The sequence below is a fragment of the Dryobates pubescens genome, chromosome 26, assembly GCF_014839835.1.
Source record: "Dryobates pubescens isolate bDryPub1 chromosome 26, bDryPub1.pri, whole genome shotgun sequence".
NCBI lineage: Eukaryota > Metazoa > Chordata > Aves > Piciformes > Picidae > Dryobates > Dryobates pubescens.
Window position 1 is genome coordinate 16,342,828 of NC_071637.1, and position 17,425 is coordinate 16,360,252.

General features: G+C 64.1%; 1 protein-coding gene across 1 annotated transcript; it reads right to left on the reverse strand.

Annotated features, from left to right (window-relative positions):
- Window positions 1–4,780: 4,780 nt before the first annotated feature.
- On the reverse strand, window positions 4,781–17,143 carry HM13 (histocompatibility minor 13). The gene is made up of 12 exons (XM_054173411.1): window positions 16,925–17,143; window positions 15,247–15,345; window positions 13,860–13,942; window positions 12,984–13,072; window positions 11,990–12,075; window positions 11,711–11,836; window positions 10,551–10,608; window positions 9,627–9,710; window positions 9,395–9,431; window positions 8,076–8,178; window positions 7,566–7,651; window positions 4,781–4,968 (listed from the first exon to the last, which is right to left on the reverse strand). The coding sequence occupies exons 1-12, from the start codon at window positions 17,126–17,128 to the stop codon at window positions 4,818–4,820; spliced, it is 1,206 nt and encodes a 401-aa protein (XP_054029386.1). The 5' UTR covers window positions 17,129–17,143; the 3' UTR covers window positions 4,781–4,817.
- Window positions 17,144–17,425: the final 282 nt, after the last annotated feature.

Below are 17,425 nucleotides of genomic sequence, written 5' to 3' on the forward strand. Positions count from 1 at the left end.
CCCCCAGCAGGACCCCAGCCCTCACCACCAGCACCCAGCAGGACCCCAGCCCTCACCACCAGCACCCAGCCCCCAGCAGGACCCCAGCTCTCACCACCAGCACCCAGCCCCCAGCAGGACCCCAGCTCTCACCACCAGCACCCAGCCCCCAGCAGGACCCCAGCTCTCACCACCAGCACCCAGCCCTCAGCAGGACCTCAGCTCTCACCACCAGCACCCAGCCCTCAGCAGGACCCCAGCTCTCACCACCAGCCCCCAGCAGGACCCCAGCTCTCACCACCAGCACCCAGCCCTCAGCAGGACCTCAGCTCTCACCACCAGCACCCAGCCCCCAGCAGGACCCCAGCTCTCACCACCAGCACCCAGCCCCCAGCAGGACCCCAGCCCTCACCACCAGCCCCCAGCAGGACCCCAGCTCTCACCACCAGCCCCCAGCAGGACCCCAGCTCTCACCACCAGCACCCAGCCCCCAGCAGGACCTCAGCTCTCACCACCAGCATTCACAGTCCTGCAGGACCTTGGGTCCCACTGCCAGCACCTACCACCCTACAGGACCTTAGCTCTCCACTGGCACCCACCACCCCACAGAACCCAGGTACCCTCACCCCAGATGGGCATCCCTGTGCCATCCCAGCAGCTGCACCCCCAGCCGTGGTGGTGGCTCTGCATGGCTCTGCTGCATCCCCCACACCAGGCACCAGAACTCCCCACCCATGAAACCACCACTCCACTACCTGGCATTTGCTCCCAGGGGTGCCCACTGCACGCCTCCAGCTCAGCCCACCCTGCTGCAATCCCTGGCAGGAGCTTGGCATGAGTGGAAGGCACTTATGGAAGCAGTGGGCACCTACAGTAGTGCCCTGAGGGGCCATGGTTGGCAGGGGGGCACACCTTAAACCCCTGCATGAGCTCAGCTCTGTGGATGGAGGTTTCCTGCCAGAGCCTTCAGGCTTCCCCAGCCCCCCTGAGCTGGAGGGACCCCGCGGCGAGGGAAGGTGGCTCCGTGGTGGCTCAGACAGAGAGGAGCCCTGTGGCCATGGCAATGCTGGCAGCAGAGATGCCACAGGGCCCAGGTGCAGCGGGGCCGAGCGGGGCCGGGGCCACCGCGGCGCCAGCAGCTCCTCGCAGGGCCTGCAGTGCTTCCTTCCTCCCGGCAGGGCAGGCTGAGGGGCGACCCTGCCGGCCCCTTCCCAAGGCCTTCCGCTCCCTGCAGCCCCGGCAGCGCTCCTGGCTCGCTGCCTGCTCCCTCTGCACGCAGGGCTGGCACCAGCTGCCCTCTGCTCCCTGGGCAGCAGGGAGGGCAACGCTGCTGCCAGGGGTACCGTGTGCCGCTGCCATCGGGTGCCGTGTGCCACTGCCACCATGTGCTGGGAGTACTATGGTGCCAATGCCACCATGTGCCAGTGCTGGGGGTACCATGTGCCACTGCCACCATGTGCTGGGGGTATTATGGTGCCAATGCCACCGTGTGCCAGTGCTGGGGGTACCACGTGCCAGTGCCACCATGTACTGGGGGTACTATGGTGCCAATGCCACCGTGTGCCAGTGCTGGGGGTACCACGTGCCAGTGCCACCATGTACTGGGGGTACTATGGTGCCAATGCCACCGTGTGCCAGTGCTGGGGGTACCATGTGCCACTGCCACCATGTACTGGGGGTACTATGGTGCCAATGCCACCGTGTGCCAGTGCTGGGGGTACCACGTGCCAGTGCCACCATGTACTGGGAGTACTATGGTGCCAATGCCACCATGTGCCAGTGCTGGGGGTACCATGTGCCACTGCCACCATGTGCTGGGGGTACTATGGTGCCAATGCTACCATGTGCCAAGGCTGGAGCTACCATGTGCCAATGCCACCATGTGCTGGGGAGACTATGGTACCAATGCCACTGTGTGCCAGTGCTGGGGGTACTATGTGTCAGTACCACCCTGTGCTGGGGGTCCCACATACTGGTGCCAGCACGTGCCAGTGGCACCACGTGCAAGCCCCAGGCTGCTCCTGCACGCTCGAGAGGCCACACAGAGATGGGGGCAAGGTCGTGGTGGCATCAAGCTCTCAGCACGCAAAGCCGGGGCGGGGGGGCAGGGATGCAAAGCCTGTCAGGCTCCGGTGCCAGACGCGGTGCCAGGCCCACACCGGTCAGAGGGTGGCAGCCAGCAGGGCCCTGTCCCCGTGGCAGGACCAGCACCGTTTTCCAGGGGCCACTGGAGGCTGCTGAAACCACATCTGGAGTCTAGACTCAGCGACTCCGCGGCGGCCGCGCCGTGCCCGAGCCCCGCTGCACTCTGTTTGCTTAGCTGGAGGCATTTAATTGGAATTAAAGTGGCCTCTCTTGTTTTTGCTGGGGGGGGGCGGGGCGGGGGCTGCTGGAGAGCGAGCTGCAAGTCATAGAAAACATCTGCAGGAGGCTGGAAGGGTCAGGAGATGGCAGAACACCAGGCGCCACTTCCAGTGCTCCAAGGAGGCGTCAATGCGGCTTTTGTGGCCAGGCTGCCGGGGCTGCAAGCTCTGCTGCTTACCCTGGCAGTGGGCACGGCCAGAGGGGTGCAGGATCCTCCACATGGCTGTCCCCAAGGTGCTGAGGGAGGACACAGGACACCTGGCACCAGTGGGAGCAGAGGCAGCTGGAGGAGAGGCCCCTGCCGGCAGCTGCTCCAGCCCTGCTGCCTGCATTGGTGTCCCTGTGCCTGTCCCAACCCCCTGCCTGCATTGGTGTCCCTGTGCCAACCCCCTGCCTGCATTGGTGTCCCTGTGCCAACCCCCTGCCTGCATTGGTGTCCCTGTGCCTGTCCCATCCCCTGCCTGTCCCAACCCCCTGCCTGCATTGGTGTCCCTGTGCCTGTCCCAACCCCCTGCCTGCATTGGTGTCCCTGTCCCAACCCCCTGTCTGCATTGGTGTCCCTGTGCCTGTCCCAACCCCCTGCCTGCATTGGTGTCCCTGTGCCTGTCCCAACCCCCTGCCTGCATTGGTGTCCCTGTCCCAACCCCCTGCCTGCATTGGTGTCCCCTGCTTGTCCCAACCCCCCACCTGCATTGGTGTCCCTGTCCCAACCCCCCGCCTGCATTGGTGTCCCTGTCCCAACCCCCTGCCTGCATTGGTGTCCCTGTCCCAACTCCCTGCCTGCATTGGTGTCCCTCTGCCTGTCCCAGTCTCCTGCCTGCACTGCTCCCTGTGCCCATCCCAGTTCCCTGCCTGTCCCAGTGTGAGGGCCTAGGCTGTGAGGGGGCAGAGCCTGTGCAGCCATCACCCCGCTCCAGGGCTGGCTTTGGGGTCACTCAGCTCCTTGCCTCCCCTTCCCACTCTTCTCCCGAGGAACAAGAGAGAGGAGGAGATGCAGTGGCCTCCAGCTGCCCCGGGGGGAAGTTTAGGCTGGAGAGGAGAAGACATTTCTTCAGTGAAAGGGTTCTCAAAGCCTGGCAGAGGCTCCCTGGGGCGGCGGCCGAGGCCCCCTCCCGGGAGGTGCTGTGCAGAAGCCCAGGGCAGGGGCAGAGCTGCGGTGCTGAGGGACCCGGGGGGGGGGGGCCCTTAAAAGTCTTTTCCAGCCCAAAGGACTCCACGCCTGCAGGGGCAGCGGGGGGCACAGCCCTGGCACTGCCAGCCCAGCTCCTCCTTCCTTTGAGATGGTTTAATATGAGAGAAAGCAAATGCACAATACAAAATTTAAAAACCGGCCTGTGGCTGCCACCCCCTCCCGGCCTGGGACCCTCCTCCCCCCCGGGAGCAGCCCAGCAGGCAGGGAGGGGGCTGGGAGGGGCTGGCTATGCGGCGTTACATCGACCCCCGCCCCGGGGGGCTGCTCCCACACACACAACACGATGCTCTTGCAACAATTGCTCCGTGCTCTGTCACTTGGCAGAGGGTCTGGAAGGGCCCCAGCCCGGCGGCGCCAGGCACAGCCCCACGGCCGAGGTCACTTCTCCTTCTTGGGGGCTTCTGTCAACTCTTCTTTGGAGGCCCCAGGCACCTCCTTGGGGGCAGAGCTCTCCTCGTAGCTGAGGGGGAGAGAGACAAGGAGGAGGTAAAACGCTAGGAGAGGCTGTCCGGGGCTGTGGTTGGGGTCCTGCCTCTGGAGGCATTCAGGATCAGACTCAGCCTGAGCTGGCTGCAGGGGTCCCAGCTGGCTGCAGGGGTCCCAGCTGGCTGCAGAAGATGACCTTTGAGGGTCCCTTCCAACCCCATGCAATCTGTGACTCCTTGAGGCCAGACCTTGCCTGGGGACAGAGGTCTGTGCCAGGCAGGGCCAGCCCAGGACTGTGCTGAGGAAGCCAAGGTGAGCTCCAGCCATCACCTCCCCACAGCAGGAAACATGATGGGGCAGAGCTCCAGGGTGGGGAGACAAGTGCTGGGACACCCCCCAGCCACCCCCAGCAGTGGGGGGCACCCAGCTGTGGGCTGAGGCTTCACCCAGGCAGCCCTCAGGCCAGCTCTGAGCCTGGGGTCCGTCCTCCTTCCCGAGAGCACCATCCTGGCTAGCCACACAATCCCATGCCAGCAAGGGTGGGGAGCCACAGCACGACCAACCACCACCCCCACCACCCCCCCAGGGTTTTGCTCCTCTGGCTGCCACCCTCCCCCAACCCCCAGCACCATGCCCTGGGGCAGGAAACCCAGGAGCTGCCTCCAGGGGCAGAGAAGTCAAATCCTCTCCACCTTCAGAGCTGTCCTCTCCAAACCAAACCAAACCAAGAGGGAGAAGCTGATGTGGAGCAGCGAGAGGATGCCAACTGCCTGTGCCAGGGGGCGGGGGGGGGATGCCAGGAGCAGCCCCTACCTGGGCAGAGCCACAGAGAGAGAGAGGGCCCCGCGGGCGGCTGCTACATGGCGCTGGGGCTTTGCTGCCGGCGGCGGCGGGGGCAGGACAGCTTCTGCTGCATGGAGTCAGCCAGGCTGGCTGGAGAGCCTGACACGGTGGGGAAGTGAGTGAGCCTCGGGGTGTGAGGCAAGATTTCAGCAGAGGATTCGTAGCTGCAGGAGAGAGAGAGAGAGAGGAAGCAGGAAGGGGAAGGAGAGGAGAGGACAGACAGGAGGGGCAGGGAGAGAGAAAGGAGTTTGGGGCAGTGAGGCTGCTGCACACTCACCACCCTGGGCAGGGTGCTGGCCCCTCTGGCTGCTGGCCAGGGTGGGGTGGGCCTCAGCTCCTGCCTGCAGACCAAGGCCAGGGTTGCAGCATGGAAAAGAGAGGGTTGAGAGCCCAGGGAAAAGCAGCTCCCAGGGGAGAGCCAGGCAGCTGGAGCCCACGGGGCAGCAAGCCTGGGCACTGGGGGGGCAGCAGCAGAGTGGGGCAGGGAGCAGATCAAGGTGGCAGCCTCTATCCTGCTGCTCCAGGTCAGTGTCTGCAGCAGCATAAGCCCCAGGATGGGTTCCTCACTGTTGAGGGGCAGAGTGAAGGTCACTGCCTGCCTGGGGAGGCTCAGTGAGGTTGGGAGCCCCAACACTCCCCTCAGTATCCCCCACCCACGCTCCATCAGCACCCCTTCCCCAGCCTGCAGCACACAGCTGCTGGCTCCCACTCTCCCCACAGCACTGCCCTTCCTGCTCCCTGTGTGAGACCCTCTCTGAGAGCCCACGAGCCAGCAGGGAGCTGCCATCTCTGGGCTGTGACCAGCCTGGGGAGGCTCAGGCCCCAGGGCACACCGAGGCCCAGCTCCACGTGCTGGGACTCCTGCAGTGGGAACCCTCCCAGGCACAGGTCCTGGCACGTCCTACTTCCTCTGCCTGCAAGGGGGGCTGCACTCCAGGGGTGCATCCCCTCCCCCAGCCACACTCAGCCAAGCCCAGCAGGCAGCACTCTGCTGCTGGAGCAGTCTGTGCCAACACTCTGGGAGGGGGCAACGAGCCCCTGCTGCCTGGCTGCCAGCCTCCCAGCCCCACAGCTCATCTCTCCCCTATTTCCCAGCACTGGAGGGAGGAAGGGAGGGAGGGAGGGAGGGAGGGAGGTGGTGCTGGTGTCAGCTGGTGAGTCAGGCAGTGGCTCCCAGGTGCACAGGAAGGACGATCCCAGGACGCTCGGCGCCTGCAGCATCGATCCTCAGAAGCAAACATCAAAGGGAGGGCAGGTGCAGCAGGGCTGGGGAGCTGGGGGCCCAGCTGAGAGCTTGCTGGGAACACTGGGAACAGGCAAAGCAGCATCTCCCAGGGGAAGGGGAGGAGGCCAAGGCAGCTGGGTCCGTGCCGTGTCCCAGTCCGAGCGCTGGTTTCGCCGGCAGCGAGCTGGGAGCTCGGGCAGGGGCAGCCCCGGGGCAGGGAGGCTGCAGGGCCCTGCTCTGGCAGCAGTGTTCCCAAAGCTGGGTTGGGCAAATCGTTGTTCTCCTGCCTGGACTCGAGGATCTTAGAAAGCCTTTTCAAACTGGGAGCATTCCATGGTCCTGTTGCTGTCCCTGCTCTGCTTCAGCTGCCCTGGGCCACCGCGCAGCCCCCAGCACAACTGGGAGAACCAGTTCCCAGCAGGGCCAGCCCAGGCTCCCTGGGGCTCAGGGGGCACAGCCCAGGCTCCCTGGGGCTCAGGGGGCACAGCCCAGGCTCCCTGGGGCTGCTGACTGACAGCAAACAGGCAAAGGCCTGGAGGGTGGCAGGCTGAGAGCAAGGCTGGAAGTGACAGCACAGCTCTGGGCTCCCCAGGTCAGGAGACAGGGAAGTGCTGGAGAGAGTCCAGGGGAGGCTCCAAAGCTGCTGAGGGGCCTGGAGCAGCTCTGGGAGCAGCAGAGGCTGAGAGCCCTGGGGCTGAGAGCCTGCAGAAGAGCAGCCCCAGAGGGGACCTCAGCAATGCTCAGCAAGAGCTGAAGGAGCTGTGGGGGGCAAGAGGCTGGGGCCAGGCTCTGCTCAGTGGTGCCCAGGGACAGCACAAGGAGCAATGGGCACAGAGTGGCAGCCAGGAGGTTCCATGAGGAGAAAGTTGTTTGGTGTGAGGGAGCAGAGCCCTGGAGCAGGCTGCCCAGAGAGGTTGTGGAGTCTCCTGGTGTGGAGAGCTTCCAACCCCCCCTGGGCACTGTGCTCCTGGGCAGGCTGCTGTGGGAGCCCTGCTGGAGCAGGGGCTTGGCCTGGGTGAGCTGCTGAGGTCCCTTCCAGCCCCTCCATGCTGGGATTCAGGGATCCCTTTCTCTGCAGCCCTGGGGCAGGCAGGTTGCTGCCAGCCAGGATCCTTCCCCTGAGCTGGGATGTGCTCAAACCGGCCCTGGCTGCTCTGGCAGCTGGATCCGGCTCTGCTCCCCCCCACCCCCGGGCCCTGGGACACAATGACCAAGTATCTGCAGCCCAGGTGCGTGGTCCCACCCTGCCCTGCCTGCCAGCACACGGCAGGGCTGTGTCACCGGGGCGGCAGAGCCGCTGCCAGACGCTGCCTGCCGGTTGGAGCCGCAGCAGAGCCCCGGCCGGGCCGCGGGGCGGTGTCTGGAGCCGGCGCCGGCATGTCCCGGCACGGCCCCGCGCCCCTGCCAGCGCACACGCCCAGGGCCTGCCCAGGTGAAGCCATCCCTCCAGCTGTGCCCAGCGTGGGAACATCTGCACGCACCCCCCTGCCCTCCCCCCGCCGCGCTCCAGCCCCGCGGGGCCCAGCTGAGCCTCACCTGAACATTTCAGTTACCTCCCCCTTTGCCAAGGCCACCAGAAGTGGGAATCCGATGCATGCAGGGACCAGGTAGAGGAGAGCAGGCTGTGGGGGAGGGACAGCAGCGGTTAAACCACAGCTCCCCCCTCGGGAGGAGGCCGAGGGGAGCCGGCCCTGGCGCCCCGGGGCGGCTCGGAGGCTCCGTGCCCCGAAAGCAGCTGTGAGAGCCAGCTGCAGGGGCACAGAACCCTGGCTGTGAGGCCACAAACACGGCCAGGCTCCACAGGCAGAGCAGTCACAGCACCCAGGGTGGGGCTTCAGGGGCAGTCTGGCTGCAAAGAGCCCCCCAAAAAACCCCCCAGGGCAGCCTGGGTGAGAGGCTGGGAGGGGGAACGCAGCTGCCTGGAGCCAGGAGTCTGCTGGGCAGGAAAGGCACTGGGAGAGAACAAAGCCCAGAGAAGGAATGGGACCCTGCCCTGGCATGGCCAGACTGGTGTGGCCTGCTTGGGATGGGCATGGTGCAGCTCACCTGGGCATGCTTGAAGATGTGCATGATGAATATGGTCAGGCCCAGCCCGAAGATGTAGGCCACGAAGCTGGTGTAGAAGTAGGTGTGTGTGTTCTTCTTCAGGCTGCAAGGGAAGGGAGCAGAGCACACTGACCTTGGCTGAGGGATGCCAGGGGCCAAAATGCAGCTGGCACAGCACTCCCAGCCCCCTGGGAGTGGGGCAGGAAGGGGTGACACCCAGGTGACAGGCTGGGGAAAAGGAAGGAACAAGAGACAGGACAAGAGGAAACGGCCTCCGGTTGCCCCAGGGGAGGTTGAGGTTGGCCATGAGGAACAATTTCTGCCCCCCAGAGGGTTGTCCAGGCCTGGCCCAGGCTGCTCAGGGCAGTGGTGGAGTCCCCACCCCTGGAGGGGTTTCAAAGGCATGGAGCTGTGGTGCTGAGGGCCACGGGCTGGGGGTGCCCTGGCAGGGCTGGGCTGATGGTTGGACTTGGATGATCTTAAAGGTCTCCTCCAACCAAAAGGACTCTGTGGCTCTGTGATCCAGCTGCTGGATGGCCACTGTGGGGGGAAGAATCAGTGCTGGGACCCAGACACAGAGTGCCCCCTTTCCTGGGGGAGACACAGCCAGTCCCTGGCAGCCCAGCTCAGCACTTGCTGGTTTGTTGCAGGGCAGGCAGCAGGAACTGGGACTCCCAGCAGGTGCAGGCAGGATGTGGGTGGAAACACCTGGAGGAGCTGGCACAGACCAGAGAGGGGCTGAGCAACAGCAGCAGGAGCAAGGCCACACCACTGCAGCCCCACTCAGTGTGGGGCAACTGCTGCAAGCACCACCCTGGCCATAGGTGCAGCTCCCCTGTGTAGGAAGGAGCTGCCTTCCCCATTGCCAGCCCAGCAGCAGCCAGCACTGCCAGGCACTGGCTTGCATCCATGTGAGCACCTCCCAGGTGCCAGCATGCCCAGCTCTTCCCCAGGCCTCTCTGCTTCCCCCTTGCTGCCTCAGCCCTCTCCTCCTCAGAGCCAGGGAGCTGGGGAGGCTCAGGGCTGGCTGTTAGGTGCTGCCTGCCCTGCCACATCGTGCAGCAGCTGCACTGAGCTCAAGCAAGCCCCCTGCAGCACTCCCAACGCCCCTGCAAGAGCTTCCCCTCACACCTGGCCCTGGCCCAGCCCCTCTCCTGGGTGCCCACACCAAGCCCTGGCAGAGGGGGGCACACAGCTCTGCCTCTCCTGCCTGCCCCTCTTGGTGGTTTGGGGTTTTCTTTCCCCCTCTCTCTTTTCCCTCTCACCCCCTCTGCAAAACGCTGCGAGCCCCAACGTGCCCCAGGCCCCTTCCCACTCACCTGATGTCGAAGCGCAGCAGCAAGGCAATGAAGATGCCTGCGGGGAGAAGGGGCAGTGAGGGGCCAGGGCAGGGCGGCGCCGTGCCTGGGCCGGCAGCGCCCTCTCGTGGCTGCAGGCACAGCAGCAGGGCCCGCGGGGAGCTCCCCCCCCCCCCGGCTCACAGCCTCCCGACCCCCGAGGGCCGCAGGCTGGGCAGGGAGGGGGCCCCGGGCACGACCCCCCTGCCCTCACCTGGAATGACAATGTCTCCCAGGCCCAGCATGGCAAAGTTGTCAGCTTCCAGCCCCTTCTCCAGCAGGTCCTGAGGGAAAACCACTGCCAGGGGCAGAGAGAGCAGTGAGGGAGGAGGCCTTGTGCCCAGCAGAGCCCAGCCCTGCTGCTGCTGCCTGGGGCAAAGGGGCCAGAGCAGGGCAAGACCCTTGGCCTCCTCCTCTCCTGCAGCTCCCCCACTTCTCCTTCCTGAGAACCTCTGGGATGGCAATCTGGGGGGGTTTAGGCAGGTCTCAGCCCCAGCCTCCAGGACCCCACAGCACCTTGTGCTCCACCACAGCAGAAGTTCAGAGATTCACTGAGTGGGCTGGGAGGGACCCTCAGGATCATCCAGCCCCAGCCCCCTGCCCTGGGCAGGGACCCCTCCCACCAGCACAGGCTGCTCAAGGCCTCATCCAGCCTGGCCTGGGACACCTGCAGGCAGGGGACAGCCACAGCCTCCCTGGGCAGCCTGTGCCAGTGCCTCCCCACCCTCACTCCAAAGGGTTTCTTCCTGCTCTCCAGTCTAGCTCTGCCTCCTGCTGGTTTCTGGAGGGGGGGGGGTTGGTTGGTTGGGGGGCTTGGTGGGGGGAGTCTGTGATTATTTTTTGCCTTTCCCCCTCTTCCTCATGAGCAGAATAAATTTCCCACTCAGGGGGGAGAGCCCAACCCAACCTGCTCAGGGCTCTGCCAAGCATCCCCCCCCCACCCCCAGGAACCTGCCCCAGCTGCCTGCAGCTTGGTGGCACCACGCAGCAGCCTCACAGATCACTGGTGGGAAAGCCTCCTGCACACATCCCCCACCCTCTGAGCCACCTCCAGACGCTGGGAGGTGCAGAGGGCAGTGACTGCAGCAGGGCAGAGCTCATTCCCCCTCCTCAGGCACACAGGGGGAGATCCACTCACGTTTTATGGGGGCCTCGAATGACTTGGCCACTGTCACCATCACGTTGGTGCCAAAGACCTAGGGACAAGCAGAGGGGGGCAGGGTGACCATGGCTGCAGAGAGCCATGCACAGGCTCACAGATGGCCCCCACTGGCAGAAAAATAGCCCAGAAGACACCAAACTGTGGGCAGAGGAGTCCCAGAGGTGAGCCCAGCACCCAGGGATGAAGGCACAGCACAGTGCTGGGACAGTTGAGCACATCAGGGATGCTTCCAAAGCACAGCCAGCAGACCACTCACATCCCACCCCCACCCCCCAAGGGCTGTTTCAGCTCTAGTTATCCAAATCTGGACAGCCTGGGCACTATGCAAGGGGTGAGCTGAAGGCAGGAGGTCCCAGCAGAGTCCCAGCCAGCAGCAGGCTGCTGCCTCTCAGCTTCCAACAGCGACTGCAGTGATTGTCACATCAGCTGGGCTTGGCCCTGAGGTCATTTACTTGTCCTGCACTATTGGCTTTAAATGCTGGCAGGGTTTGGGGCAGGACTGCAAACCAGGCTCTCCCCACCCTCAGTGTCAAACATTTCTCTCTTCTCTCCAGCCTCAATCTGCCTCTTGGGGTTCAAACCATCTCCCCTTGTCCTGCCCCAACAGGCCCTGCTCAGAAGTCTGTCCCCAGCTTCCTGCTCAGCCTCTTTGAACACTGAAATCCCACCAGGAGGTCTCCCTGGAGCCTTCTCTTCTCCAGGCTGCAAAACCCCAACTCTCTCAGCCTGGCCTCACAGCAGAGGGCTTCCAGCCCTGCCTGCACTGCTGTGGCCTCCTCTGGCCCTGCTCCAACAACTCCAAGTCTCTCACTCCTTTCCATACCCAAGCTTCTAGCCTGGGACCCAGCAGCAGCAGACACCAAGCAGGTGCTGGTTAGCAGCAGGTGAGCAAGATCTTAGAGCTCAGAATCAAAGCCAGAGCTCAAAGCAAGCCCTCAAGAGACCCAAACAGCTTTTGCTGAGCCACCTGCTGCTGCTGTTGGGTGCTGCCATCATCCCCACCCACAGCCCTTTGGGCTGAGGAGCTGGAAATCCCTAAATCCCTCCTGCCAGCTGGGGTCCAGCCAGCATGGGGCCCCCAGAGAGGCCCCAGGCCCTGGCACAGGGCTGCAGGGCTGCCCCGGGGGGACCCTTACCCAGAAGACGTCGTAGATGAAGAGGCCTCCAAGCAGGATGCAGCCTGTGCTGACGTTGTTGAGGTGCAGCAGCTCCACTCCATTGAGGGAGAATGCCAGCCCAAAGAGGTTGTTGGCAATCCAGTGCTGAGGAGGACAGGAAAGGGAAGGTTTGGGTCCCTGCTGTGCCCAGCTCCGGCCTGCAGCCCGAGGAGGCTTCGCGCGGCCAGGGCCTGGGGGTCGATGCGGCTCGGTGCTTGGTGTCCCCCTGCCTCTGCCCCAGGGGCAGGGCTCACTTACCTTCCTCAGCAGGTACCAGACCCCCACAACACTGCTGAGGGCCAGGCAGACCAGGTCCTTGGTGTCAAACTCGTAATTGACTATTTCTGCAAGCAGAGAGAGCAGAGTCAGAGCCTGGGCAGCCCCAGCAGCTCCTCCTCCCGCAGGGGGCTGAGCCGAGAGGCTGCCCCACACAACCCACACAGGGGCACTGCCACCCCAGCAATGCCCCTGCCCAAGGGAAGCACATGCAAAGCACCCCCCCCAGAGTGAGCAGCCAGGCCTGGCAAGCCCAAAGCTCTCCCTTCAGCCAGGCTCTGCCACGTGCTCAGCATCTGTGACCCTTCTGCTGGTGAGGAAATTGGATCCAGGCACTGGCCAAGGCAGGGCAGGCAAAGCTGCTGCCCCTTCCTGCACCACTTAACTCCTGGTGGTGTCCCTAGAAGAAGTACTCCCTTACCTGTGGTGCTACAGGGCAAGATACTCATCAGAGCATCTTCTGCCAGTGCAGAGTTGAAGCACAGCAGTTAAGGCAGCACAAAAGAAGGAACAGACTCCCCCAGGAGCTTGAATCGAGTCCCAGCCTGGTTTGGGTTGGGAAGGAACCTTTCAAGCTCACCTAGCCCAAGCCCCCTGCAGCCAGCAGGGCCATCTGCAACTGGAGCAGGCTGCTCACAGCCCCAACCAACCTGAATGTGTCCAGAGGTGGGGCACAATAAAGGCAGGGCTCTGAGCAGCAGCCACAGCTCCATCCCAGCAGCACTCTGGGAGCTGTTTTGGTGCCAGGCAGAGAGGCTGCACAGAGGGGAAAACACCAGCAAGGAGGTGGCCACAGCAGCCCCAGCTCTGCAGGGACAGCTGGGGCTCACACTGCCTCCAGAAGCAGCCTGGGGAGTGAGCAGCAAAGCTGTGAGCAGGTTGCCTGAAGGGGCTGGGAGTGAAAACCCCAAGGGAGCAGGGAACAGAGCAGTGAAGGCAGAGAAGAGAGCCCCCAGAGCAGGGGGAGCCAACCTACCCTCCTTGCTCTCCCCGGAGCCCTGGGTGAAGAGCAGCTGGTACTGCTTGTTGGGGAAGTTTGCAGGGAAGAATCTGTTCATCATGGGGCTGAAATGAGAGCAGCAGAGAAGGGCAGCTCAACAGAAACCTTGCAGACCACTCTGCCCACCACCTCTGCCCAGTTTTGCCACCTCAAGGCCTGGCAGGAGCCCCCCAGGGCCTCGTCCCCCCCCCCGGAGGTCTGATCTGCCCTCAGGTGCCAGCCCCCACAAATGCTCTAAGGCAGCAGGACCAGGATAAGGAAGGAAGACCCATGCCAGCTCCCAGCAGGTGCCCTGTGCCTCCCAGCAGCACCCTGGGCACCCAGAACTTGGCTGTGCCACCAGTGAGCAGTGGGAGCAGAGCCAAAGCCCTGGGCCAGAGGTGCTCTAGGGAAGGCATCTGGTCCCCAGCCCCCCCAGGGCTCAGGAAACAGGAAACCAGCTTAGTTTTTCAGTTACTGAAACAGCTCCAGCTTTCAACACCTCCCACCAAGCAGCAGGCTGAGGGGCTGGGGATGTTCCCCTCAGCTCCAGCTGCCTGCTTCTGCCATCCCAGGAAGGGGAACACAGCAGCTGAGGAGCTGTGCCCCGCACAGCAAGGACGGCGCCGAGCCACAGCAGCCCCTCAGAGCGAGGTGGGCTCGATGGTGGCCACCCAGCTGCCCCCCAGTGATGCTGTGTGGGCACCCCCAAGACACTGGTTCCCCCCCTCCAGGCTTTGGTTCACATCTTGACACCACCAAGGGCCAACAAGCTAAGAGCTGGGACCTGGCTCCGCTGCGAGGCAGCAGGGCCTGAGCGACCCCTCCCTGGGCAACAGCCCTGCCCCACCCCCAGCCTTCCCTCTGCTCTACCTGATGGTGTGGGACAGGGCAAGGATCCCCAGCACGAAGAAATACATGGAAAGGAGCAGATTGATGTACTCTTGAGAGAATATCTGCAAGGCAAAGGCAGAGAGGGCTCAGGCAGCGCAGAGGCCTCCCCGGCCCCAGCAGCTCACGCTCCTGCTGGCAGCTGCTGTGTCAGTGCTCCAGGGAGAGGAGGAGAGGAGCTGGAGTAACCCAAATTCCTGCTCTGCTGATGGGAAGGATGTTGGAAATAACCTGCACAATGGGCCTGGGAGATGGGCTGCAGCTCCCCAGCTGCTGGGGTCAGAACGGAGCTCCTGCGCTGCAGAAAGGAGGCCAGAGCTCCCCCCAGGCAGCAGCAGGCTGGGAGGCTGCTCCAGCAGTGGGGGAGCAGCAGCAGCACCCCCACCTCCTGCTCAGCAGTGCCTGAGTGTGTCCTGCCCTAATTAAACAGGGGGTAATTGGAACTCCTTTCCCCCACAGGCTGCTGCCTCACAGCTAACCCCAGCCCCACAGCCCAGCGTGGGAGGCACAGGGCTGGCAGAGCACAAGGCTGGGGAGGAGCAGCTGAGGGAGCTGGGGGTGTGCAGCCTGGAGCAAAGGAGGCTTGGGGGAGACCTTCTGGCTCCCTGCAGCTCCCTGAAAGGAGGCTGGAGCCAGGTGGGGGCTGGGCTCTTCTCCCAAGGAAAAGTGACAGACAAGAGGGAACAGCCTCAGGTTGTCCCAGGGGGAGGTTTAGGTTGGCCATGAGGAACAATTTCTTTCCCCCAAAGGGTTGTCCAGGCCTGGCCCAGGCTGCCCAGGGCAGTGGTGGAGTCCCCAGCCCTGAGAGGGTCTCCAGGCTGTGGAGCTGTGGTGCTGAGGGCCATGGTTTGGTGGTGCCCTGGCAGTGCTGGGGTAACTCAATGCTCTTAAAAGTTCTCTTCCAACCAAAATGATGCCCTGAGCCAGCTCTCTGTTGGCTCTGCACCTCTAGAACACTTCACCTGAACACACAGGGCCTCACCCCAGGCTAGGATCCCATTAGGCCTTCAGCAGAGGGAGCTTTGGGAAGCCCAGCACCGAGCACCACGCAGAGCATTTGCACCTCAGCACTCCCTGGCACCTTCTGTGTACCAGCAGGTGAGTTCATGGAGCCAGGAAAAGCTCAGGGGTGAACTCATCCCTCAGCAGCTCTCCAGAACCAAGCTGTGCACAAACCCACTCTGACTTCCCCCAGGCTGTGCCAGCTGAGGCGAGGACCAAGACACTGCTGCGGGGGGCAGCTCGAGCTGCGCAGCCTTACACACTGTGCCCCAGCACTAAGGGCCACAAAACGGAGCCAGCCCCAGCTGGGGAGCTCCTGCCCAGGCAGGGAGGGTGGCAGGAAGCAGCTCCAGTGCTGCTCACTTACTTTAAAGAAGAGGTAGAGCCCCAGAAGGGTGCAACTGGCAACGATGGGGAATCGAGCAGCGTCTCGGCTGGTGATGGTCTCTGGCATCTCCGAGGAGTTCTGGGGAGGGGAGCAGAGGACAGAGGGGATCAGCCCTGGCCCTGGCTGCACACTGCAGCAGCAGGTGAACTGACTCAAGAGAGCCCTTCAGAGGGGCACTGCCCCCTCATGATTCCCAGAGGCAGGGCTGTGTCACAGGCAGAGCTTGGGATGGGAAAAGCAAACCTCCTCCCCCCAAGGGCTGCCACAGTTTGCTGCTTTGCTCCTCTTGGAGAAGGGCAAAGACAAACCCCCCCTGCCCTGGCACTGTTCCTTCCCCCCCTGCCCTGGCACTGTTCCTTCCCCCCCTGCCCTGGCACTGTTCCTTCCCCCCCTGCCCAGCTGGGCTCCCTCCCCATCCCCACCCAGCCAGCTCCATCTGTGCACACCATATGTCCAGCACCCTGTGGGTGATGTTTCTCTCCAGCCACCTCTTTCTCCCTCACCTCACCCTTGGGACACTCCTTGTGCTCAAAGCCCCCATTCCTAACTGCCTTTTCAGTTCTGAGGCATCTCTGCAGCAGCCAAACCAGCCCCTTTTCAAGCCATCTCCCAGGAGAGAGGTTTGCAGCTTTCAGAGGAGAGGCAGAGGGCTGCCTGTGCTGCTGCCTGCTCCCCTGCCTGCTCCCCTGCCCATCTGGCCGCTGCCTGGAGACCTAATCTCACACAGGCACCTGCAGCCAGCACCAGACAGGGCTCCTGCTGGCAGCCCTTCTGCAAAGCCACTCTGTGAAGGAACAACAGCTTCTCCTGGCCATGGCAGCTGCCACACAGTGCTCAGGCAAGTGCCTAATAAAGGCTGCCCACAGCATGAGCACAGAGAAATCCCTCCCCCAAAACCATGGCTGGGCACTGCTCGCAGACCACAGCAGCCTGAGGTGGCAGGAACCCCCCACCCCCTAAAATCATCTGGAATCCCCCAAAGTAAGACATAAGGGTGACAAGGGGCTGTAAAAAGAGCAAGAAATCAGTCTGTGTGAGGCAGTTCCACCTCCTGAGCATCAGGAGACAGAGTGTTGGGGTTTAAGGTCCCATTTCTACCCGAGGCCAGGGGACAGCTGCAGAGAGCAGCAGGATGGGCTGCAGGCTCAGCACAGGGAGGGCAGGCAGCACCCAGGGGACCAGCCCCAGTGCTGTGGGGCAGCCAGGCAAAGCTACACAAGAGCCTTCCCAACACAGCATCTCTTGCAGGGGGGGCTCTGAGCATCCTGCTCTAGTGGGAGCTGTCCCTGCCCGTGGCAAGGGGGTCGGAGCAGATGATCTTTAAGGCACCTTCCAACCCAACCCATTCTAGGATTCTGTGATAAGGGACGGTGACGAGTTTGGCAGCACTTGAATTGATCGTGACAGTGAAAACAGGGCTGAAGACGGCGAGGGCAGACGGATCTCCCCCGTGGGTGTCCCGCCTCTCCCGGGACTTGTCTCTCTCTGCCTTGCCAGGGCCAGGGGGCCGGCTGTGGGACGGGACCCCCCGGGGTGGGGGCGGCCTCCCGAGGGCTGGAGGCCCCGGAGGGTCTGTCAGGAAGCGACAGGGCTTGCGGAGAGGCCCGGCCGCCCCAGGAGGGGGCTCGGCGGGGCTGCCCCGGGCCCGCGGCGGTACCTTGCTCTTGGCGCAGCTGACGGAGCGCAGCGCCCCGAAGAAGATGGGCAGCAGCGCCATGAGGACGAGGCTGCCGTAGGCCAGCGCCATGCCCTCGGGGGTGGCGGGAGGGCGGGCAGCCGCGGGGGTCCCGGTCCCGGCTCCGGCTCCAGCCCCGGCCCCGGCCCCGGCGGCGCTGCCGTTGTGCGCCGCGGCCTCCTCCATGGCGGCTGCTCCCCCCCGGCTCCGCTTCCGGCCGGCGCGCGGCAGGGACACGTCCTTCTTACCACCGGAAGTGCGTCACGCGGCACGCGGCCGCCCGCCCCGCCCACCGCCGCGCGCCGCCGCGTTGCTAGGAGACGGCGGCAGACGGAGAACCATCCCGGGGCTCGCGGCTCGGCTCCGCTCGGCTCGGCTCGGCTCGGCTCGGCTCGGCTCGGCTCGGCTCGGCTCGGCTCGGCTCGGCTCGGCTCGGCGCGGCTCGGCTCCGCTCGGCTCGGCTCGGCTCGGCGCGGCTCCGCT